This window comes from Phascolarctos cinereus, unplaced genomic scaffold (genome assembly GCF_003287225.1).
Source record: "Phascolarctos cinereus isolate Bilbo 61053 unplaced genomic scaffold, phaCin_HiC Scaffold_2;HRSCAF=192, whole genome shotgun sequence".
NCBI classification, from domain to species: domain Eukaryota; kingdom Metazoa; phylum Chordata; class Mammalia; order Diprotodontia; family Phascolarctidae; genus Phascolarctos; species Phascolarctos cinereus.
Window position 1 is genome coordinate 361,538,486 of NW_027555625.1, and position 26,740 is coordinate 361,565,225.

At 38.6% G+C, this 26,740-nt stretch overlaps 1 protein-coding gene and 1 pseudogene across 1 annotated transcript in view; one reads left to right on the forward strand and one right to left on the reverse strand.

Annotated features, from left to right (window-relative positions):
* The window catches only part of EML1 (EMAP like 1), a 218,804-nt gene extending 194,975 nt beyond the window's left edge, over positions 1-23,829 (reverse strand). The window contains 1 exon segment of the mRNA XM_078150420.1: positions 23,666-23,829. Within this exon segment, the coding sequence (XP_078006546.1) occupies positions 23,666-23,732 (67 nt within the window). The 5' untranslated portion in view covers positions 23,733-23,829.
* LOC144455463 (spermidine synthase pseudogene) lies at positions 12,944-13,932 on the forward strand (annotated as a pseudogene).
* Positions 23,830-26,740: the final 2,911 nt, after the last annotated feature.

Genomic DNA, 26,740 nt, shown 5'->3' on the forward strand with positions numbered 1-26,740 from the left:
ATTCTGCAGGAAACAATACAAGAAATATTTGACAATTTTTAAAAATATAAACAGCAAAGAACTGACTGAGAGAATCTACTAGTCACTTCCAGAAAAAAAAATCTATTTCTACTTCAAAGGTTAAAAAATGGTTAAATTTAACATTTTGAATAACAACAAATTTGTCAAGCAGTCAAAAGAAAGTCAATTTAAATAATTGAAGATTATTCCATATTCATTAAATATAAAAGAAGAGAGTGGAACAATAGAATCCAAAAAGCAAGGAACTCAAGCTACAACCCAAAAGAACAAATTCTGGAAACACTCCCAAAACACTCTCCCTGTGTTAAGCAGACTATTCAATTTACAAACAACAGAAGCACGAGAAAGAAAAGTACAATTACCAAGGGAAAATAATTAAGTGATGAATCCAGTTCTTTCAGGCTTAAAAGTATTTTTTTAAAGACTGATCTATTCGAAATAGAACAAAAACAGATCACTGAGGGACAAAAAGTATCTAAAAGGCTATACACTGAAAGGGAACTTAAAGAATCAGGAGATGGAATGCAAAAAAAAAAAAGAGTTGAAGAGTACAAGTTCTAAATCCCCTGTGATCCTATAATTCACACATTATTTTTTGTGGCAGGTAATAAGAATAGGAAATTGTACGAATGGGGAGATAAGTAACAGAAAGTTGTGGGTGATTTACTTCTTCCAAGTCTATAGGAGAACAAGAAAAAAATAATTCCTTTAGTTTTGCAATAGGAGTGATGGCTATTGGAGGATAGGATAAAGGGTAAACTGGGATAGAAGTACAAGGGACATGTTCGTGCCCTAAAAGGGAAAAAGAAAGGATGCTAACTAAAGAATATTTTGATGGTAGAAGAAATAAATGTATGTCCGTAGTATGAGAAAGAGACCTTGGAATGGATTTTGTCTGCGAGGAATTAGCACATTAGGAGATTACCTTCTTTTAGAAAGAATTATACCTCCCTACACCCTGTCCCATCCCAAGTGAAAGGATGTAATGAGATTTTAAGAGCAGCCAGCCTTCAGAGTGGTGAGGGAGTAGACATTAAACAAAGATACAACAAAACGGTCTTGAGAATGGAGACCAATCATATTAAGGATAGAGATAGGCCTGGGCATCATAACTCAGGGCATATAGTGACTCCTATCACATAACACTGCTTCCATCCAACATTACTTTCTTTGTGAATTATATTTTTTAATTGAGAGACATGATTGAAATATACTCCCTACTCACTTCTATCTTGTAGATTCCCTTACTTCCATAAAGACTTAGCTCAAGCACCACCTTCTACAATAAGGTTTTCTTTATATTATTATTCCTTGTATTATTTCCATACATACACACATCTATACACACATACACATACACACACACACACACACACACACACACACACATATTACCTTCTCCCTGAGAGCAAGAACTGGCACATTTTTGTCTTTTTATCCTGAGTATCTAGTAAAATACTTAGCATGTAGTAGATGCTTAATACATGCTTGTTGGTTGATTGGTCAATTAAATGCACAGAGTTTGTGGGAACAGACCAACAATAAAGAATAAAAGCAAAACTAATCACAGGGACAACATACTCTCTTAAAAGTAATACAAATCAATACAAAAGAAATAATGGAGAAAACAAAAGCCTAACAATCAAAATTTTAAATGTGAACATATTAAATAATTCGATACAAGGAAAGAATGATAGAATGAAAAAAAAAACCCAAAACCCAATTATCTGTTGCACACCACAAACACAAGTGAAAAATTTACTATGTGTCAAATTATTCTAAACAAGGAGTTGCTATCAGATGCTATCAGATAGAGCAAAAGTAAAAATTTATAGTAATAAAGGATATACAGGGAAACTATTATGCTTTAAGGAACCACAGACAATAAACCACCATCAAATTAATTATATATGGATTAAATGGCACAGCATCTAAATTCAGAAAAAGTTACATGAATTTAAAAAGACACATATAGTAACAATAATAGCAGGAGACTTTAATATTCTTCTGCTAATGCTAGAGAAATATAACTGAATGATAGAAAGAAAAACAAATAGAAAATAGAACTAAAAAAAAACTCTTTCAGAAGTTAAAGCCAAAAGGCTTAAGCTATCTTCTGAATGGGGATGAGAATATATGTATTTCTTAGCACTTCATGTCACCTTTACAAAAACAGACCATGTACTAAGGGATAAAGAAATAACAAGTAAATGTAAAAAGCAAAAATTTCCACAAAACTAAACATACCCTTTTATAGACATTAAGACAAGAAAGTTATTAATTCATAGAATACGGACAAAAGGTAAAGATCCAAATGAAAACTTCAAAATAGCATTCTAAAGAATGAGGGAGTCAAAGAACAAATCACAGTAACAATAACTAAATGAAAGAGAATAATAACAATGAGATCACAAAACAAAACAAAATGAGATGGAACCAAAGTATTCCTCAGAAGAAAAATTTTCTCTCTGAAAATAAACATTAAAAAAACAGAAAAAGAGAAGTTTGATGAACTGAGTATTCAGTTTTTAAAAATTAGAAATTAAATAAGCAAACCTAAAAGAAATGGAAAGGAGGAAATCTTAAAATCAGAAGAGAAATGGATAAAATGGAAATTACTATAGAAAAGTATATAGAAATGTTATGCAAAGTTAAAATGTGATTTTTCAAAAAAGATTTCATAAAAATCAATAAACCAAACAAAATGATAAAAAAGAAAATAAAGGAAGATTAAATAAACAAAATAAAAAACAAGTTAACAGCATAATAAAGGTGTCAAAATGCAACATTATAAACTAGCAATATTGAGAAATTAAAAGGAGTATTATTTTAAAAAATACTCTTGACATGACTTAGGTTAGTTAGTTTTACCAATCTACTTTTCTGTTTCTTTTTTCAAAAGATGGTTTGCTGAGTCAGGATGGGGGAGGAATATATTAGAAAATGTGTGTCATAGGAAACCAAAATAAATCAACATAAATAATACTTTAGAGAGATTACTGGTAACCTTTAAGAGATCAATTTTATGAGTGGTAGGATCAAAGGTCAGACAGTAAGGGGCTGAGTAGCGCTGAGCAAATTGAGGCAACAAGCATAAACAGTTCTTTCCAAAAGTTCAGCAGGGCAGAGAATGGAAGGAGATATATAAAACTGCATATACAGTTAGAGGGGATGGCAGGCTGACATTAAGACTTTTTTAAGGATAGGGAAAGCCTAGGCAGGTGCGTTTGTAGAAGCAGTAGAAAGGGGGATATATAGGAATAAGCTGAAGATGAGAGAAGGAATGAGGTAAACTGGAAAAAACGCGAGTGTGAGCATGAGCACGAATAGCGAGACTGGTCTTGACAAGGAGATGATCTACCTTTCCATCAGAGCCTAGAGCAAAGGAAAAGCAAGTAAGTATAGAGGGATTCTGAGGTGTGAAGTAGGGATTTCAATCATTGAAAGTAATAGAGACCTTGAGTGATTACATTCCAAAGGACTAATTCAGTGATATACTGTTAATAAATCATTATCTTTATCACATATCTCTGAAGAAATTAGGAGGATTAGGATAGATGGAAGTCTGGGAAAGAGGGATGTACTAAGAAAGAGGAAGGGAAAGGAAGAGTGAGGAAAACTATTTCACACAAAACAGGCACACAAGGAAGAGTTTTTACAATGGAGGGGGAAATGCTTTCAAAAAGGGAATTACATATACACATTCAATTGGGTATAGAAATCCATCTTATCCAAGAAGTTGGAGGGGAAGGGGGAAAGAGAGGGTAGTAATAAGAGGGCGGACAGATTGAGGGAGGCAGTGGCAAGAAGAAAAGGATAGGGACAGAGTATAATAGAGTCACACAGGGTTGGTTTCTCCAGAATGGGAAAGATGTTGATGAGGAAGAAATGAAGTTCAATGAGTATATAATATTTTTAATTCTGAATACTTATTTCTTCACTTAAGTTCATTAAATCTATTGAATAACTTTCCAGCTATTTATTTTCACAAAAATACATCATCAATTTTGAAATTGTGAAAACAACAACCTTGGTTTACAAAGCACTTCCACTACAAAAGCACTAAGGGGTGGGTAGTGTAAGTATATTTGTTTTACAGACAAAGAGGCAGCATAACATGGTAGCTATAGAACTGGCATAAAAGGTAGGAAGACCCAAGTTCAAGTTCTAACTCAAGATAGTACACTGGTTGTGTGATCCTGAGCAATTGCTTAACCCCTCAGTGCTCTAGTAGGCAACTCTAAGACTATATATTGCAAAGGTGGTGTCAATATGCACTGATAGAAGGAGTTAGGAATTCCTTATAAAACTGAAATCACAAGTGTAGTCTCTATCCCTATTTTGTAGACAACGAAGCCTAAGGTAAGAAAAGTTAAACAACTTACTTAAACTCACAAAGCTAATCAATGGCAAAATAAAGCCCTGGATCCAGGTCTTCTCGAAGGCACTGTCTAGTGCTTTTCTACTGTATTATACTATACTAGCTCTCAATTCCCAAATTATGTTTTAGTGGTTCAAGATTATTATATCACAGAATAAAATTATATAATTGTAGTGGTTTAATGAAGATGACTACACTGAATTTCATTTTTCTCTTAAACTGGAGAAACAAGAGCTAGTATAGAATTGGACTGATACACATGAGGTAAAGTCTGACATATGTCCTTCTCCTTTGTGCCTTGATATTAAAATAATTCCTGCAGGAGGCAAAACTAATTTCAGTAATAGTATACATTTAAGCTTCTTTTCAAGCACAGAAGTACTTCTTAAAACCTTTTTTGATGAAGTTTGGATAGAAATGGTTTGAAGAGAAATTGCTTTCTTGCTATTACTCTTTTATATTTAAAACTCTGAAGACTATTATGCATATCTGCTTTTCATAACTGGTAAGAGTATTGGAATTTAAGTGCACCTCTTGTAAACTGATTGAAAGCATCTTCATAGGATGATATGTACCTATTCTGCTCCCATGTGGTTCTAATATCTTTAACTAGATTTTTATATTTCGAAAGCTTTTCCTTTCATATAGTTTGGAAATTATGAGTATCTGGCATGGGAATATCTATTAGAAAGATTGTTCTTAAGTTTCTCTGGATCAAGTTTATGGTTAGGTAGTTGGGGGCCCTAGTTCTATCTGTAATGATGTTCTGGTTCCAGTACAAGTGATGTGCTGAATTCTCAAGCATATGGGGGGAAGTGTATTAGTATTATGTATTGCCTGTTGACTTATAAATGATTGAAATTTCTCATATATAATTAATTTTAGCTACCATTAATTGATTAATGAGCAATGAGAGGCAGCATGGTGTAATGGAAGACCAGCCTCAGAGTCAAGAAGACCTGGATTCAAGACCTACCTCTGGCACATTTTAGTTAGTTGACACTGGGCAAGTCACTTAATTTCTAAGGGCCTAGGCAACTCTTTAATATGATAAATAACAAAACTGCACTGGCAGAAGGACTTTCCTCATTGGGAGTTCCCTATACCAATAAAGTTACAGATCCAGACTCAAATGTAACAACAAATGATGATGATGACAACTTGCTTTCATTTTACAAATGAGGGAACTACAGTTCAGATAAGTGAAGTAATCTGCTTGCCATCAATCTCATTCTATTAATAAGTGCTGGAATTAGGATTCAGCCCCAGTTCTGACTGGGTTCTAGGAAGAAGTTCAGTGCTCTTTCCACTACACCATAACTATAACTTTTGTAGTTTCTACCACTATAAATTATACTGATCACTTTGAACTTACGGAAATATGATAGCTAACTCATTGAGCTATTTTAGTCATGTAATTTTAATATAAATATTCAAATAAAAATCAACAAATTTATGTTTGGTTTATATAGCAAAACTCCCAAGTATTTGACTTAATTCTCTGTGATCAGTTGCTTGGCTTGAATTGGACTTAATGGTTTAACCACATTATCAAGATCAATACTTAATTTTCAACTGAGTATCATTCATTGCAACATTCTCCTAAAGTGACAGTTCAATGCATCACATTAAAGGATCCACTGTTGAAAAGAGTGATCAACTGGCATTCACTTTTGTCCCACAGGAAACTTTTTCTTATAGTTCCATTCTATCTCTGATTCTTAAAATTATCCTATGTATATTCATAAGATTAGCTGCACAAACTAAGCACACCACTAAATACCATTTGAAATTAACTCCTTTGCAGAAAAATATATAAAGTAAAGTTTGCCAAGTCTTATCAACCTATCTCTGACTTATCTATAACCTCCAGTGTGAAAGTGTACCTGCAGGCTTCTGGCACCATCTCCAGTGCCACAAGTCAGGGGTGGCTGCCCCCTTCAGTGAGCCCCTACCCCAGGATCAATCCTAGCCTGGGCTGTGCTCTGGGATTCTTTCATCTCCTGACCCTCATGGTCTTATCTAGGACAAGCAAGGCACACCCACCCTTCTACCTGGGCTCCTATACCTCCACCTGCTCCTGAAAGTCCTAGGTAAGACTCCTAGAATCTCATAGGATACAACTTCAACATTTGCCAGGAGGATGAACCTCATGGGAGGTCCTTGCACTAGTCTTGGGCCCCTTTAAATGGCTCTCTCTCCAACTACTGGTATTCTGCCTGGACTCATTACTCAATGGTTAGCAAAATGCCATTCTTTTACGCTTTTCCCATCCCAATAATTCTAAACCCTTGACTGCTTAAAAACAAATCCTATTCCCCATCCTCAACTCATACCTATTTCACACCTATCTCAACCCTACCCCAGATTTGCCTGTCCCTGCCACTGTACCTTCTAAAATTCCTGCAAACCTCCTTTCATTTTAAATCTCTTCTTTTCTCATTCCTTCCATCTTCTAGCCCTCACTGAGAAACGACTTCCTCTTAATAACGCCATTTCCCCTATCACTCTTTCCAGTACAGAATATACTGTTTCATATTCCCTGCTTGATGTGATAAGGGAGTAAGAATGCTCCTGGCTCACCATTACCAGACTCTCCTACCACCTTCACTAAGTAGTCTCTCCTCCTTTAACTTTCATGCTATTTAAGTTTATCACTCAATGCAGTTGCTGGTGGCTGTTCCTGACAATCTCCTTACTTCCTGAATGAATTCAATACCTAGTTCATAGCCTTTATCTCTTCCTTATCTCCTGCCCTCATAATAAGGGATTCCAAAATACATATGATACTCCTTCAAATAGCCAAATTTCGAGTTCCTCAATCTACTCAATTCTTGTGACTTATTCTTCAACTCTAACAAAGTTTCACACAGAGATGGCCATACCTTTGAAGGCTACTACACCTACAAGTGTTCTACTTGTTCAAAAACTCTGAGTTCCTTTATCTGATTATGTTTTATCATTCCATCTTTCCCCATGCCTTAAAACCCCCTAACCTTCTTCTTTGTTCTCACTGTGACCTCTGCTCCTTCCACTCCAGTTCTTTCCCAGTCCATCACTCCTGCACTTATTAATACACTCTTCCCTCTTCCCTGTCATAATCCACTGGTGAACCAACTTAACTCTATACTATCCTCTACCCTAGAATCCCTTGTCTTATATCTAATCACAACCTGCCAAACCCCAACCGTGAATTACCCCTATCATCTACAATCTTCATTCTGATTCACATGCTGCCAAATGGAGCTGTGGGAAATCATAAAAATCATGTTAACTAGGTCCACTATAAATTTATGCTATCTAATCTTGCCTGGGACTTCACTATAGCAAGGCAAATATTCTATTTCCTCCCAATTGATTTGCAAACTCACTCTGCACAGCAGCTGCTCCAAACGTTCTCAACTCTGTTAAGATTGTCATATACCCCTTCCCCATATACCCCTCTTAGCTAAGGCTCTCACTTCATACTTCACCAAAAGAATTTGTGATCATTCACCAAGAACTTCCCCTTCTATCCTTCTCTTCATCTCATATCATGCAGGCACTCCCCCCTACACACACATGCACACACACACTGTCTTCTCCTTAACTAAAGCTTCAAATGAAAAAATGGCCCTATGTCTTACAAAGGCCAACCTTTGATTTAATCTCCTTCCACCTTCTCTAGCAAATTTCCCCCACTTATCTTCAATAATTCCCTGTCTACTGGCTCTTTCCCTGCTACCTATGAACATATCTTTCCTATCTATGAAAAATACCCTCACTAGATCTTACTATCCCCATTAGATGTCATCTTATATCCCTCTTCCCCTTCATGATTAACTCCTTGAGAGAGTCAATAGTCTGCCAATAATAAATAATCATTTATTAAGTGCTTTTTAATTTATCACATGTTGGCCACTGTGCTAATAAGCACCTCCATTTCCCTGCCCCTCATTCTCTTCTACATCCTCTGCAATTTACCTTCTGGACTCATCATTCAAGGAAAACTGTTTTCTCCAAAGTTGCCAGTAATCTACTAACTGATGAATATAATGGTCTTCTCTCAATGCTCATCCATCTTAAACTCTCAGCAGCCTTTGACCCTTATTCATCACCCTCTCTTGTTGGTACTCTTTCCTGATTGAGTTGTGATTCAACCCTCTCTTTGTTTTCCTCCTTTCTGTATGATCATTCTTTCTCAGTGCCTTTGCTAGTTCTTCATCCTGTCATAAATACAAATCACGTATGTCCCCTAAGGCTCTGTCCTACATCCCTCATTCTTTTATTTTACACTATGACACTAGGTGATCTTATCAGCTCCCATGGATTCAATTAGCATCACTATGAAGATGATTCCTAGATCCATATGTCTAGTTCTAGTCTCTCTCCTAAACTATAGTCTTATATCCCCAATTACCTTTTGTGACACCACACTCAACATGTCTAAAACAAAACTCATTATCTTTCCTTCCAAAGTCCACTCTTTCCAATTTCCCAATTTCAAGAGCACCATTATCCTACCAGTCACCCAGGTTCACAACCTTGGTGACATCTTTGATTCCTCACTCTTTTTTATCTCATATATCCAATCCATTGCCAAAACTTGTCATTTCACAACATCTCTGCTATCTGTTCCCTCCTCTACACTTACACAGCCACAGCCCTAGTTCAGGCTTTCATTGTTTCCTGGACTACGGAAATAGCTTACTAACTAGTCTCCCTGCTTCTTACCTCTCTAATTCATTCTCCATCCAGTTGCCAAGGTAGTTTTTGTTGTTTTCGTTGTTTTCTCTAAAGCATAGGTCTATGTCACCGCCTGCTCAGTGAGCTCCAGTGACCCACTATTATCTCTAGGATCAAATATAAACTCCAGTATTTGGCATTTAAAGCACTTTACAACCTGAACACTTTCTACCTTTCTAACTTTCTTACATTTTACTCCCTTCTATATGTTCTATGATCCAACTACAGGGGCCTACTTGAAGTTCTCCAAATATGACACTTCAGCCCCTGCCCCTGTTCCTTTATAGCTAGCATTTATATGTTACTTTATGCCGGCTGTCCCCAGCTCCCTCACCTCTCCCTCTCTGTTCCCCTGGCTTCCTTTAAGACTCAGCTTAAGTGCTATCTTCTGCAGTAGGTACCCCCCCCCAAAGCTCCTAGGGATTTCCCTTCTCAGATTACTTTCCAACTATTATATGTATGTTGTGTAGGTATACACATACATATACCTACACACACATGTATATATAATATACATAATACATATACATGCAAAATATATTATTTAACCCGTTGTCTCTCAAATTGCAGCTCGTACTCCCTAAGGACAGGGACAGTTTTTGCCCTTTTTTATGCCCAGCACTTAGCATAGTGCTTAGAACTTAATAAATGCTTATTGATTGACAAAAACATTTATCCCATTCTTTCCTTGTCATTGACACCCTCCTTGTTCACGACTTCATTACATATTGAACAGACTATTATAATAGCTTAATAATTATTCTCCCTGCCTCCAGTCTCTCACTGTCTCTAGGTACCCTCTTCTTAACTCCATCCTTAACAGCCAGAAAAATCTTCTTAATGGATAGCTTTAATCATATCACTTCACAGATTCATAAAACTTCAATGGTTTCCCAATGCCTGCTGAATAAAATATACGTTCTTTAGCCTGGTATTCAAGGCCTTTACCAAGCTTGCTCAAATTTTGCATCTTCCTAGCTTTATATAACACAACTCCCCTTTATATAATCTATGTTTTAGTCAAAAGAGACAACTATTTATAATCTCATTCTAGTCATCCTCTATTCCTGGAATGGGCTTTTGTCTTCCTCTCATCTCTCCTGCTGAAATCTTTCTTTTCTTCAACAGATAGTTCTGCTACCTCCTTCTTGAAACCTTATTTTCCTCCCCTCCCCCCAGCCAGAAATGATTCATTCCTTAAGACTCAAATCTCCCATGCTATTTTCTTTGGATCCTTATAATAAATTTACCATATTCTAATTTGTATTATAGTTATGTATGCACACCTTATTCCTCATACTAAACTGTGGGCTCTTTATGTTCAGAGACATGTCTAGTTTCATCCTTGGAATTTCTGTATCAGAATTAATATTATTAAATTGAACTTCTAGCTATTTTTACCTTTCCTTCCTTGGACTTACATAAAACTTTTCACTTCTTTTATGATGTTACAATATTGAATTCTGCTATATAATTACTATGCTTTATGCATCTGTCAGATCTTCATGTAAGGTCAGCTGTTTCATTAAGACATTTATATTCAGGTGTCTTAATTATTTTTGTAATACTTCTCCCCCAATACCTAGGACAGGACTTTGCACATGGTAGACACTAAATATATTATTATTGAAAGAATGTAAGTGATTTTTCTGTAATTCACTGTTACTTATATATATGATATACAAATAATAAGGAGAAATAATTTGGACTTATTTTGAGACATAATTGGTTATATATTCTGATGAAATTGCATTGACAGTATCATTAAAAAAGGAGAAAAAGAAAAAGAAAAACCTTGTGAATAGCATTCAGTCAATTTCGGGATTGTACTTCTACTCAATGGACCACCAAGTCCAAAAAAAAAAAAAAGAGCTCAGAAAAGATGACTGCAGATGGAGCCAAGATGGCAGAGTAAAGGCAAGGACTCATCTAAGCCCTCCCTCAAATCCCTCCAAATACCTTTAAATAATAACTCTAAACAAATTCTAGAGCAGCAGAACCCACAAAAAGACAGAGTAAAACAATTTTCCAGCCCAAGCCAACTTAGAAGGTTGACAGGAAAGGTCTGTTGCACCAGAGTGAAGGAGGATTACAGCCCAGGGCAAGCCATGCCAGTGCAGACCCAGCCCCAACAAACCAAGAGCAGGCCTCCAGGTGACGGAATCAATGGCAGGAGTGGTGGTTTCCAGACCTCTCAGTTTACTGACAGTAAGAGGACCAAACAATGGGTGAGAAGGAGATTTGCAGGCGCCCCTTTGCTAGCACCAGGGGCAGGACTCTATTGTACTGCCTATATTTGGATCTGGGTCCCAGTCCTGGGTCTTAGACCCAGTACAAAGACGAGCACCTGCATAGCAGAACATGCAGCAGCAGGGGAACAGGGACCCTGGTCACATTTCCAGGAATGAAAAGAGTGCTTGTGGTCATTCACGAACCAGTGTACAGTACAGGAGAGTAGTAAACACACCTCTCCCTAGTTCATACCGCCACAGAAGAGCCAGCAACTTACAGGTCCCCAGAATTACCTCTGAAAGCAGATACACAAAAAACCCCTGAAGTTTGGGAAGCAGAGTTCCACTTTAGCATAGAGTTAGAAGTCAAGAAATGGGCTGGGAAATAAGCAAACAACAGGAAAAAAAACTGACCGCAGAAAGTGACGAGGTGACAAGGAAGATTAAAACACACACTCAGAAAGAAGACAACAAAGTCAAAATTCTTGCATCCAAAGCCTCAAAGAAAAAAATGAATTGATCTCAGGCCATGGAAGAACTCAAAAAGGATTTTAAAAATCAAGTAAGAGAGGTAGAGGAAAAAATTGAGAAGGGAAATGAGAGCGATGCAAGAAAATAATGAAAAAAGAGTCAATATCTGGTAAAAGAGGCACAAAAAATACCAAAGAAAACAATACCTTAAAAGACAGAATAGGCCAAATGTTAAAAGAGGCACAAAAATCCAATGCAGAGAAGAATGCCTTGAAAAGTGGAATTGGAGGCAAAACCAAGATGGAAGAGAGAGAAGTCAGGAAGCCGCCTAAACTCTCCCTGGTTTCCCTTGGAAACAACGTTAAACCAAGCTTCTAAATGGATTTGGGCATGGCAGAACCCACAAAAAGATGAAGTGAAACAATTTTCCAGCTTAAGATAACTTAGAAGGACTTTAGGAAAGGTCTATCTTTCCTAAAAAAGCAGAGTGCAGCCCAGTGCAGACAGAGTCCAGGCAAGATAGCAGAAGGTTCTTAACTACAGCACAGATCAGCACCCATGGTCCCTTGATCCTGTCTCAGCAGGCTAGTGGCACAGCAGACCATCTGTGAAGTCTCCAGCCCTGGTGCAGAAGACAAATTGCCAATCCTAGAACCTAGGCACAATGGTGCAACTAGGCTGGGCCACTCCAACACAGTGAGCAAGCTGCAAGCACCTGAGGCCCTGTCATGGAAAGCCAGTGACCAGGGCACTGGCCCCCAGCAACACAGCTTGGGACAATGCCCCTTGTGCCCCATGAGCAGAGCACAACTTTTGAAAATGATCAAAAAAAAAAAAGCCAAAAATAGCCCTGACCATAGAAAGCTACTGTAGTGACAGTGAAGATCAAAACACAAAATCAGAAGAGGACAACCATGTCAAAATACTTACATGTGAAGTCTAAGTAGATAGTGTTGATCGTAAGGTAGATGAATTGATCGTAAGCCCAAAGACTCCACTTGGAAGAGCTCAAAAAGGTTTTAAGTTAGGCGGGCTGACGGGAGGGCAGACGGGCCGGTGCTGCTGGCCCCATTGTGCTGTGGCAGCCACAGCCTGTGCATCGCCCAGCCCTGCCATGGAGCCTGGGCCCCCTGCCATCCACGAGGGTTGGTTCTGGGAGACGTGCAGCCTGTAACCAGGCCAGGCCATGTCCCTGCAGGTGGATGAGCTGCTCCACCACCAGCGCTCCTGCTACCAGGAGATCCTGCTCTTCCACAGGAAGTCCTACGGTAACGTTCTGGTGCTGGATGGAGTCATCCAGTGCACAGAGAAGGATGAATTCTCATAGCAGGAGATGACTGCCAACCTGCCCCTCTGCAGCCATCCCAGCCCACAAAAGGCGCTAATCATTCGTGGTGGGGATGGCGGCGGCCTTTGGGAAGTGTTGAAGCATTCGTCTGTGGAATCTGTGGTCTAGTGTGAGATTGATAAGGATGTGATCCAGGTCTCTAAGAAATACTTGCCAGGCATGGCCATGGGCTACTCCAGCCCAAAGCTGTTAGAGACGGATTTGAATTCATGCAGCAGAACCAGGATGCCTTTGATGTCATCATCACCAACTCCTCGGACCCCATGGGTCCTGCCGAGAGTTTGTTCAAAGAGTCTTATTACCAGATGATAAAGGCGGCACTGAAAGATGATGGGATCCTCTGCTGTCAGGGTGAGTGCCAATGGTTGCATCTGGACCTCATCAAGGAGATGCGTCACTTCTGCAAGTCTCTGTTTCCTGTGGTGGAATATGCCTACTGCACCATCTCCACGTACCCTAGCGGCCAGATTGGCTCCATGCTCTGCAGCAAGACCCCGAGCACTAACTTCCAAGAACCAGTGCAGCACCCGACCCAGGAGCAAGTAGAGGAAATGAACCTCAAATACTACAACTCGGACATCCACCATGAAGCCTTCGTGCTGCCTGAGTTTGCCCGCAAGGCCCCAAGCAATGTTGAGGAGACCAGTGTGCCTACCTCAGCCTCTCCCAGGTACTCAAGCCACAAGCGCCCATTCCAGGATACCCCTCTTCCTGCTCTGAGGGCAGCAACTGGCACGGCACCTCCTCCCAACTGAGGACCTGCCCCTCACCAGCCACCCCCCCGCCGACCAAATGTTATCGAACCCAGGCCATGATTGAGGGGGCTCCCCATGCCATGCTCTGCTAGGCGGGTTGGTGGGGGAAGTACAAGATGTCTGTCTGTCTCTGTCTGTCCAGTCTGGTCAATTAGCGTGTCTTAATATTGATCATCTGTGTACAGAACGCTCCTTCTCACCTCTAACAAGCCCCTTCACCAAACAGTGTATTTATAACTGAGGGGGGGAAGGATTTTAAAAATCAAGTAAGAGAGGTAGAAGAAAAATTGGAAAAATAAATAAGAGTTATATAGAAGAATTATGAAAGAAAGAGTCAACAAAAAGGAGTAAACATTTTGGAGAAGGAAGCACAAAAACTGACTGAAGAAAACAACTTCTTAAAAAATAGAAATGGCCAAATGGAAAAAAAATTCCCTGAAGAAAACAACTCCTTTAGAAGCAGAATTGGTCAAATAAAAAAGGTGGTAAAAATACTAACTGAAGAAAATAATTCCCTAAAAATTAGAAGTGGGCAAGGGGAAGCTAATGACTCTATGAGATATCAAGAATCAGTTAAATAAAATCAAAAGAAATGAATCAAATGAAAAAATAGAAGAAAATGCAAAATGCCTCGTTAGAAAAAAACAACCGACCTGGAAAACAGATTCAGGAGAGATCATTTAAAAATTATTGGACTACCTGAAAGCCATGATCAAAAAAGAGCCTGGATAGCATCTTTCAAGAAATTATGAACAGTATCTATTTAAAACCATCAGCAAGCATTATCTGTAATGGGGATAAACTAGAAGCATTCCCAATAAGATCAGGGGTAAGACAAGGATAACCTCCCATTATCACCACTATTATTCAATACTGTTCTTGAAATGTTAGCTTTAGAAATAAGAGAAGAAAAAGAAAATGAAGGAATTAGAATAGGCAATGAGGACACAAAACTATCACTCTTTGTAGATGTTATGATGGTATATTTAGAGAATCCAAAAGAATCAACTAAAAAACTACTTAAAAAAACTAACAATGTTAGCAAAGTTGTAGGATATAAAATAAACCCACATAAATCACTAGCATTTCTACATACTACCAACAAAGCCCAGCAACAAGAGACAGAAAGAGAAATTCCATTTAAAATGACTGTAGACAATATAAAATATTTGGGAGTCTACCTGCCAAGACAAACCTAGGAACTACACGAACACAATTACAAAACACTTTTCACATAAATAAAGTCAGATCTAAACAACTGGAAAAATATCAATTATTCATGGATAGGTTGAGCTTATATAATAAAAATGACAATTCTACCTAAATAAATTTACTTATTCAGTGCCATACCAATCAAACTACCAAAACTTATTTTATAGAGCTAGAAAAAATAATAACAAAATTCATCTGGAAGAACAAAATGTCAAGTATATCAAAGGAATTAATGAAAAAAATGCAAAGGAAGATGCAAAAATGTATGCAAAGAAACCAGATCTAAAATTGTATTATAAAGCAGCAATCATCAAAAAACTATTTGATCTTGGCTAAGAAATAAAATGGTGGATCAGTGGAATAGGTTAGGTGCACAAAACACAGTAGAAAATAACTATAGCAATCTACTGTTTGATAAACCCAAAGAACTCACTATTTGACAAAAACTGCTGGGAAAACTGGAAAATAGTATAGCAGAAATTAGACCAAGACCAACATCTCACACCCTATACCAAGATAAAGTTGAAATGGGTACATGATTTAGATATAAAGGGTGATACCATAAGCAAATTAGGAGAGCAAAGAATATTTTATCTGTCAGATCTATGGAGAGGGGAAGAATTTATGACCAAACAAGAGATGGAGAACATTACGAAATGCAAAGTGGATGTAACCAAAGTTATAAATTGCCCAGATTAACAGAAAAGGACATAAAATACTTAAATAATACTTAAATATTTAAAATACTTAACCCCATTTTAGAAAAAGAAATTGAACAAGCTATCAATGAACTCCCTAAGAAAAAATCTCCAAGGCCAGATGGATTTACAAGTGAATTCTACCAAACAGTTAAAAAACAATTAATTCCAATACTGTATAAACTATTTGGAAAAAATAGGCAGAATCCTACCAAATTCCTTTTATGACACAAATATGGTGTCAATACTTAAACCAGGAGGAGCCAAACAGAGAAAGAAAATTCATAAATTCTTCTCTGACCAAACAAGAGATAGAGAACATTATGAAATGCAAAATGGATACTTGTGATTACATTAAGTTAAAAAGGCTTTGCACAAAAAACAAATAAATAATACAACCAAGATTACAAAGGAAGCAGAAAGCTGGGAAACAATTTTGCAGCCAGTGCTGTAATAAAGTCCTCATTTCTAAAATATATAGAGAACTGAATCAAATTTAAAAGAATACAAGCCATTCCCCATTTGATAAATGGTCAAAGGATATGAACAGGAAGTTTTCAGACAAATAAAAGCTATCTAGAGTCATATGAAAAAATGCTCCAAATCACTACTGATTAGAGAAATGCAAATTAAAACAACTCTGAGGTACCACCTCACACCTACCAGATTGGCTAATATGAAAGAAAAGAAAAATGATAAATGTTGGAGAAGATGTGGGAAAACTGGAACACTAATGCATTGTTGATGGAATCATGAACTGATCCAATCATTCTGGAGAGCAATTTGGAACAATGCCCACAGGGCTATAAAACTGTGCATACCCTTTGATCCAGCCATATCACTACTAGATCTGTATCCCAAAGAGATCATAAAAAAGAGAAAAGGACCCATAAATACAAAAATATTTATAGCAGCTCTTTTTGTGGTGGCAAAGAATTAGAAGTTGTGGCAATGCCCATCAATTGGGGAATGGCTGAACAAGCTGTGGTATATGGATGTAATGGAATACTACTGTCCTGTAAGAAATGATGAGTAGGTGGATTTCAGAAAAACCTGTAAGGACTTACATGAACTGATGCTGAGTGAAGTAAACAGAACCAAGAGAACACTGCACACAGTAACAGCAACAATGTGTAATGATAAGATAGATTTAGCTTTTCTCAGCAATACAATAATGAAAGACAACTTCAAAACACTCACAATGGAAAATGTTATTTATTTCCAAATAACATCCAAAGAAAGAACTATGGAGTCTGAATACAGATCAAAGCATATTATTTAAACTTTTCTTGTTGTTTTTCATTTTTTTCTTTCTCATGGTTTTCTCCTTTTATTCTGATTTCTCTTTTACAACATGACTAATGTGGGAATATGTTTAACATAATTGCACATGTATAACCTATATCAGATTGCCTGCTGTCTTGGGGAGGGGGAAGGGAAGAGAGAGAGAGAGAGAGAACAATTTGGAACTTAAAATCGAACAAAAATGAATGTCAAAAAGTATCTTTACACATAATTGGGGGAAAAAACCAAAATGCTCTGAAGCGTAAAACTAAAAAAAAAAAAAGGAAAAAAAAGCAGAATTTGTCAAATGGAAAAAAGATATACAAAAATCAAGCAGACTTGGCCAAATGGAAAAGGAGGTACAAAAGCTCACTAAAGAAAATAATTCCTTAAAAGTTAGAATTGGGCAAATGGGAACTAATGGCTTTATGAGACATCAAGAAATTAAAAAATCAAAAGAATGAAAAAAATAGAGGAAAATGTGAAATATCTCATTGGAAAAACAATTGACCTGGAAAATAGATCCAGTAAAGATAATTTAAGAATTATTGGACTACCTGAACATCATGATCAAAAAAAGAGCCTACACATCATCTTTCAAGAAATTTTCAAGGAAAACTGCCTGATATTCTAGAACCAAAGGGTAAAACAGAAATTGAAAGAATCTACCAATCACCTCCTGAAAGAGATTCCAAAATGAAAACTCCAAGGAATACTATAGCAAAATTCCAGACCTCCCAGATCAAGAAGTAAATACTGCAAGCAGCCATAAAGAAACAATTCACATATTATGGAGTCAGTCAGGATAACACAAGACTTAGCAACTTTTACATTAAATGATCAGAGGACTTGGAATATGATATTCCAGAGGGCAAAAGAACTAGTATTACAACCAAGAATCATCTACCCAGTAAAACTCAGTATGATCCTTCAGGGGAAAAAATAGACATTGAATGAAATAGAGGAGTTTCAAACATTCCTGAAGAAAAGACCAGAGGTGAATAGAAAATTTTACTATCAAACACAAGATGCAAAAGATGCATAGAAAAGTAAAAAGAGTAATCATAAATAATCAAAAAGAGAAATCATAAGTGATTTGATACAGTTAAACTGTTTATATTCCTACATGGAAAAATATTTATAACTCCTAAAAATTCTCTCATTATTAGGTCATTTAGAAGGAGTATACATAGAAAGCAGAGGTATAAGTTGAATGTGATGTTATGATTATCTAAAAAAAATTAAAATTAAGGGATGAGAAAGAAGAATGCAATGAGAGAAGGGGAAAGGGAGAGGTAGAATTGGATAAATTATCTGACATAAAAGATGCCTGAATGAGATTTTACAGTGGAGGGCAAAATGGGAGAAGCAGGGAGGGGAGCACGTACCTGACTCTTCTAGGAAATGGCTCAAAGAGGAACTAATATACACATTCAGTTGGGTACAGAAATCTATCTTACCATACAGGAAAGTAGGAAGGGAAAGGGATAAGAGAAAGCAGAAAAGCTGACAGAAGAGAGGGCAGTTTTGGGAAGGTAAAAGTCAGAAGCAAAACACTGTTGAGAATAGAAAGGGTAAAAGGAGAGAAAGTGAGCAGGATAAATGGGGAAAATAGGATGGAGGGAAATACCTAGTTGGTAATCATTACCATTTAAAAAATTTTTACAGTGAGTTTCTCTGATAAAGACTTCATTTCTCAAACATATAGAAAAATGAATCAAATCTATAGAAATAAGAACAATACCTCAATTGATAATGGTCAAAGGATATGAACAGGCAGTTTTCTTTCTTTTTTTAACCTGTATAAATAGCAGTTTTTATTTTTACTTTTTTATTTTTCTTAATTTATTTATTTTTGGTTTTCAACATCCACTTCCATAAGATTTTGAGTTTTAAATTTTCTCCCCCTCCCTGTTCTTCCCCTCCCCTCCCCAATGGTCTACAATCCCATATAAGCTCTATATATACATTCATGTTAAGTGTATTTTCCCATTAGTCATGATGTAAAGAACAATTAGAACTAATGACAGGAACTACAAGAATGAAGCAATACAAAGTAATCAAAGCTATCTATAGTCATATAAAAAAATGCTCTAAATCACTATCAATGAAAGCAGTGCAAATTAGAACAACTCTGAGCTACTACCTCACACCTGTTACACCCGCTAATATGACAGAAAAGGAAAATGACAAATGTTGGAGACTAAAACACTAATGTACTACTGTTGAAGCTGTGTACTGATTCAACCATTGTGGAGAGCAATTTGTTAACTATGCCCAAAGGGCTATAAAACCAGGTATATACCCTTTGACCACTAACTAGGTCTGTATCCCAAAGACATAAAAGAAAAAGGAAAAGGACCTATGTGTACAAAAATATTTTGGGGAGCTGCACGCAGCTCTTTTAAGTGGTGGCAAAGAAATGGAAATTGAGGGGATGCCCATCAATTGGGGAATGGCCAAACAAAGTTGTTGTATATAATTGTGATGGAATACTATTGTGCTTTAAGAAATAATGAGCACGACACTCTCAAAAAAAGATGAAAAGACTTACATGAACTGAATGCAAAGTGAAATGAGCAGAACCAGGAGAACGTTGTACACAGTAACAACAATATTATATGATGATCTACTATGAATAACTTAGCTATTCTCAGCAATACAATGACCCATTGTCCATCTCCAGAAAAAAGAAATGGTAGAGCTTGTATGTAGATCAAAGATACTTTTTCTTTACTTTCCTTATTTTTCTTTTGTCTGTTTTTTTTCACAGAATGATTTACATGGAAAGGCATTCTGCACAACTATACATGTATAACCTATGTCAAATTGCTTGCCTTCTCAATGGGGGGGGAAGGGAGGGAAAGACAGAATTTAGAACTCAAAATTTGAAAAAAAAAAGAATGATAAAATTGTTTTATGTATAATTGGGAAAAATGAAATATTAAAAAAGATTTTAAAAAATGTTCAAGAATAATAATTCACCTCATTGTTATGTTCAAAGTCACACTGCCCAATTAGCATGCTGGCATATTAAAGATAGGGACTGGACCAGTGATTTCATTTGTATAGGAAACTCCATGATGAAGAAACATCGTCTACCAATGTAAGGTAGCCCTTTCTCTAAAACTTGGTGTCTTAGAGAGTTGCATGGAGAGCACTGAGAGGTTAAATGATTTGCCCAAGATAACACTGTATGTTTCAAAAGAAGGACTTGAACATAGGTCTCCCTGGTTTCAAGAAAAGCTCTTTACTATGACATACTGCCTCTGTGCTTGCATATTAATGACAACAAAACCTCCTTCTTACCTGAAAGTACACAAGTATAATTTTCTAGCTATATTTTTACACATCATATGAAAAGCCATAACAGTCTCATCATAGAAAAAATGTATATATTTTCAGTTTATGTGGTAAATCTTTTAATTGGTCAACAAATTAAGAAGTCACAAAATTTCATAGATAAATAATAAATAATTTATGATTGCTATCAAGGAACTTATTTATGTCTGCTAAGGAAATAAGCTGTTGTTCAGTCCTGTCTGACTCTTTGTTACCCCATTTGGAGTTCTTTTTTTTTTTTTGCTCTTAGGCAACTGGGGTTAAGTGACTTGCCCAGGGTCACACAGCTAGTAAGTGTCAAGTGTTTGGTTTGAGGCCGCATTTGAACTCAGGTCCTCCTGACTTCAGGGCTGGTGCTCTATCCACTGCGCCACCTAGCTGCCCCCCATGTGGAGTTTTCTTGAAAGATACTGAAGTGGTTTGCCATTTCCTTCTCCAGCTCATTCAACAGATGAGGAAACTGAGGTAAAAAGGGTTAAGTGACGTGCCCAGGGTCACAGGGTTAGTAAGCATCTGAGGCCACATTAGAACTCAGAAAGATGAATCTTTCTGACTCCAGGTCTGGCACTTGAGTATCTACTTCACCATCAGGCTAATCAAGGAAACCTGTGATCCAATCCTAGCTAACATTTCCTACCTGTATAATTCAGGGCAAATGACAACCTCTCTGGGACTCAGTTTCATCTTCTGCAAAACGAAGAGGTTTGACCAAATGACCTCTGAAGTCCCTTCTCCTTCTTCTATCTCCATGACCTTAAGAACCAAAGAACCCTAAATAAATGTCAACTACTATTAACTTCCCTCAAGAAGCTTAGATTTTTAAGGTTGAAAATACATAGGAAATCTACTGGAATAGACATTAAATTAGAACAAAATAAAAACTTATCTTCCATTCCATAGCCAACAGGAACTCTTTAAATCACTTAGGAGGTAGCATATTGTTAATATGAAAATGTGGTGCTAATAGCTTAGTACATTATGCAGCATACAGCCTTAAATGGAACTCTGTGATCTTATTGACATGGGGACTATCGCTACTGAACACAACTTTTTCACATTTTTTCATCTTGTAGAATTCCTGCAGATGTCTTTACATAAACACTTTATTAATAATTCACTTGACTTGCTGGAAATCTTTCATTCATTTATTCATTTACTATTTTGGAAGAAAGTATAATAATATATTTTAAAGTTTACAAAAATATTTTTCTTACAACTCACTGAAGTACTTGGGTTACCCATTAGTTAGTCATTTTTTAAAAATGTAATCATAATGAATCTCCCCAGAAAGATATGGAAGTCTAACCTTCAGATAAATATTATGTATATACTTGTATGATTATATGTGTACATATATACATGCATAAAAATATGTTATTGTATCTAGAGATTAATTTATTATGTTATTGCTTATAAACAGGTCAAAATTGAACCCATAAATTACTTTACAACAAGAAAGTTCTCTCTTACTGAAATAAAACTATAAAACAAATTAATCCAAGAAAGCTGGGGTTCAGGCTTTTTTCATTGCTCTCCATATTCAAATAAAGTTTACAGGATCATACTCAACAACAAAAAAGAAACCAAACACCTTGGAAAACATTTCTAAAGCAATAAATCAAATGTAGAAAATATGTATGACATTTCTTTGTGTATAAATTTTCACACATCATGTTCCAGAAAAAATGCAGGGTGTTATAAACATGTTTTTCATTATTAAATTATCTTTCAAGAGCCTAGGATCACTTTTCAAAAACATATTATCAATAAATTATAATTCCTAAGAATCAAATAGAATCTATTGCAGAAAAATCAGTTGAATGCTTCTCTTGCATTAAAAAGTTTTTAATATAAACTCTAGACTTACTTAAGTATTATTTCATGAAGAACAATGTAACTAAAGTAGGTTTGTTTGAAGTGTGGTTAGTAAGTTAATTCTTATATTCATCTTTTGTTAATATTAAATGATTTGTTTCTCTACTCTTTTACAACAGTAGTTTCCAAAGAAATATGCACAAAATACACAAAAAGCAGTATGTTCTTGTTAAAGCAGCAACATTATGTCTTGAAATTTCTCTTCTATAATCCCCCCAATTTTCCAAATCACTGTTTTAGCTTTTCTATGTGTCAATTACACTCTGAAAGGACTGCTGCTAAGAAATATGCCAGAGTGTTGAGTATCTATATTTTTTATTTGTGTCAGTACCAAAAAGTCTTGGAATTAATACTGAAGAAATTTCAAAGAACAGAACTGAATATCACCAGCAACTTAGCCTTTTTTTTTAGAGGCACTAATGACAGTTGTACTATGAGAAACTTCAGATAAGAATCTTTCCCCCTTATGAGACTGGATAAACTATACACGTGTCAAATGCACAAGATTTAGTGAGTGGGCAGTGGCTTTTACACGTCAGGGGGATGGAGTGGTTGGTTATTCAACAGGCCGTGGAGGGATTGGAGAGGATGTCATGAACTCTGTTTCACGCAGTTCGACAACACCACAAATACAATGACCAGTGGTCATTTGTTGGGATGCTGGATACTAACAGTCTTAATAGAAAATTTCGAGTTTTTCCTAAAAACCCCAGAGCCAAATGCAACTTTTTTATTCTTTTGGCAACAAACATTTCCTTTTCCACTGAAGTAAACTGAACTTTCCCTCTGACTTGACTAAGAAATGGGGAAGAAGTTGCTGCTCTTTCCCTGGGTGGGACAGGTTAGCATGGCCGTCCCTTTGGACTGACAGAGGCCCTCTGGACCGACTCCCCCGAGTCATCCAAGAAGCATTCCTCCCTTTCCCACTAACCTCCTTCACTGTCTCTTTTCCCATTCCAGAGAAGCTAGTCTTGGAGCAGAAACAAGCAGCGGCAGCCACCAGCAGCAGCAGCAACAGCTTCCAAGCTCCTTCCTGCCTGCCTTCCCTCCCTCTTTTTTTTCCCCCAAGACCAGGTTTGCAGCCAGAATCCCCGAGAGATCTGTCCTCTCCTAGCTACCGCCCTGCCGGGGGATACCGCAGCAGGGAGAGTTGGACGGGGGCGCGAGCTCTGCAAAGGATCTGGGAAAAGAGGTTCGCGAGGTGTGGAAGGGTGGGGAGCGGGGGAAGCAGAGAGGGGAAACCCCCCCCCGCGCGTGGTTGTATACACAAACACAAACACACACGAGTCCCCACTGCTCTTCACCGGCTCCTGTCTCCTTACCATTGCAGAACTGGAGCAGCGAGGAGGTGTCATAAAGGCTGCTGTAGCTAGAAAATCCGTCCTCCATCCTGCAGCCGGGGCAGCTCCCGATTTACACGGTCTCGGCGGCGACTCGGAAGCTGAGCCTTCGCCGCCGCTGCTGTTGCTTCTGCTCTCGCCGCTTCTCACCCACACACTGAGCTCTAGGGCTGGGGCTGGGGCCGGCCCTGCTGTGGCGGCTGCTGCTGCCGGTTACCATGGCAACCTCCTTCACCCCGCCGGCGCCGCCGCCGCCGCGCGCTCTCCCAGGGCAGCTGCGGCCGCTCGCCCGCCCGCCTCGTGAACGAGGAAAGGACCAAGGCCGGCCCGGGCTGGAAAAAGACCGGCTCTGCCCGGGAGGGGGCGGGCTCGGGGTGGCCAGGAGAGAGAGGGTGGGGGAATTAGGAGGCGAGATGGAGCGGGTAGGCGGGAACCCGGTGGGCACGTATGGGGTGAGGAGACGGTGCGAGAGGGGGACGCTTTTTCCCCAGGAGGAAGCGGGGACCTGAATGACCTCGTCGCCGCCTCCTCGGGCGCGGCAGGTACTGAAGGGGCATAAGAGCCAGCCGCGCCGAGGCGCGGGCACTCCCCGCCCCTCTCCCCGAATAACGGCCCGAGGCCGATCGCGCGCCGGGGAATCTCTCGCGTGAAGTAGCGGCCTCAGCCTGGCTGGGTCAGGCGAAGGAGTGGAAATGGCGGCTGGAAGTAGGAACGAGCTTCCCACTCCCCCCCCCTTTTTTGGGTGAAGAGAACAAAGGAAAGGGAGTGAAGACACCCTCAGTAATTCTAAGAGGATTGGAGGAACTGCGGGAGAGAAGGCGGCGAGACAAAGGGCGGACGGGAAAGGAGCGGGCGCTTCGCCTAGGCGCCGAGGGTCCGAGGCGGGGGCTCGCGCTGGGCTCGGTGCCTGCCCCGCCCCCGGGGGAGGGAGGGGGCCCTCGGGACCGTTAGGGATGCACGTGCCCGCCCGCGCGCGAGGCCCCCGGCAGGGGGGCGGGGCCCAGGGGCCGCCCAGCTGGAAGCCCCCTTGGCCGACCCTCCCCTTCCCACAAAAATACTTTGTTTAAAAAACAAAAATCCCCGAGAGCCCCAGTCCCGGCCTGGAAGCCATTTTCATCGTTTCCAGCACCAAACATGAACACACGTGGACGCCTCCTAAGATGCTTTTTCCACGAGTTTAGCTCAACTTTAGACTTGGCCAAGTCCTGTGGAGCTGGCTTTCGGTTGTTTGCAAGGCTGTCTTCCTTGCAAAGCGTCGCCTCCAAGAGCTGAGGCGGGGGAGGTGGGAGAGAGGTGAGGGGTGTAAGATGCACAAATGATGCTTTGGCCCTCTGACGTAAATCGGCCGTGTCCCCGTTCCTGGGCATTTACAGAGTCTTCATTCAAAATGGGCAATCGTGTATTAATTATAGAACTTAATGAAGTAGTGCCGCACAAATAGTGATAAAGGACAGATGTATTCTATACTCACCCTACCCCTACCTTCCCTTAATTATTTGCTGATTGCCACTAAACTTATTAGAAGACCTAAATAATCAGTCTTCAAAGATTCAATTTTTATTTTTTTGAAGAGTCCAACCCGTCCTTATTTGGTCAATATTCAAAAGTAATTGTTTAGATAACTCAACTTCACCTTTTTTTTCCACTTCGATTTGATATTTGCCTTTTCTAGTGGAAGGGATAACTCTAATGAAAGTGAAACAGCCAGAAAGCTTTCAGGTTATGAAGAGAAGTAAATCACTGGAATACTCCACACACGGGGTAAACTCTCCAAGAACTGATCAAAAAGTGGATAGATGGAATGTTATCATTTGACCCAATGTAGAAATATGTCATTCTATGAAAACCCATTCCCAGTTTTAAGGGTTAATTCTTGGTAAATAACACGATTTAAGTGCCTGCAAAGTGTTGAGTACTGGGGGACTTAAAGGAAAAAACAATGAAAAACAGCTTCTCCTAAGCGTTTGGTAGTATTCCAACTGGATACAATGTATTAGCATTGTATCTAGTCTGAGCAGATGTGTAAATAGAAAATAATTTAAGAGAGAGCTAGAATAACTCTGGGTATTAAAAAAAAAAGCATTCCCTCTGAACTGAACTTTTAAGGAAATTACTAAGAGGCAAAGGTGAAGAGGGAGAGTATTCCAGGCTAGGAGTATTGCCAGGGTGAAGGCCATGGAAGAGAGATGGAATGTTGAGTTCTGGCACAGCCAGTAGGCTGCTTTGGCCAGAAAACAGGGTTGTAAAGTAAGTGCCAGGCTGAATAGGCCTTGTTTTATCCTGGAGGTAATAAGGAACTGCCAAGGGTGTTTTTTTAAGGGTTGGGGGGAGCGACTTAATCAGACGTGTTTAAAGAAATACTAATTTGTAACTCTGGGGAAGATTGATTGGAAAGGAGAAAGAGTCTGGAAGCAAGGAGAATGCTAAAAACACTGTTGGGATAGTCCAGGAAACAGGTGAAAGAAAAGAAGGCCAAATGGAGAGATGATGTTCAAGACAACCCTTTGGCTATGAAGAATGACTGAAAGGATGAATCAGGGAGGACTGAGGTTTCAAACCGGGGTAACTGGAATTTGTAGTGCCCTCAACCAAACTAAGAAAATTTGGAAGAAGTATAAAGTATGAGGTGGGTGTGTTGGGGGACAGGGGCGGTGTTGGGGGACAGGGGCGGTGTGCAATATTTCAACTAAAGTTGGAAACAACTGGAAGTAATATGAGTAAAATCAAAGAAAGACTTTTAGGAAAGCTTCTGGCCATTTTGTGAGGTAGGAAGACAACAGATAGGCAGGTTAATGTGCCACAAAGAACTTCATAAAATGCTCCAAACCAAATAAGTATGTTTTGATAATTCAATGACTTCAGTGCAAATGTGGGCACCATTCTCACGGAATGGTGAGAAATATTTTGGCCGTGTGGCTCAGGTTTGAGATATAACAGAGGCCAAATACTTAAAGACTACTCAGTAGCCATTTATAGAGAATGTATACTTTATTCAAGGAGAATCAGAAAATACTTTATGTGGTGAGCACTAGACAATATCAGAAAAAAAATGAATTT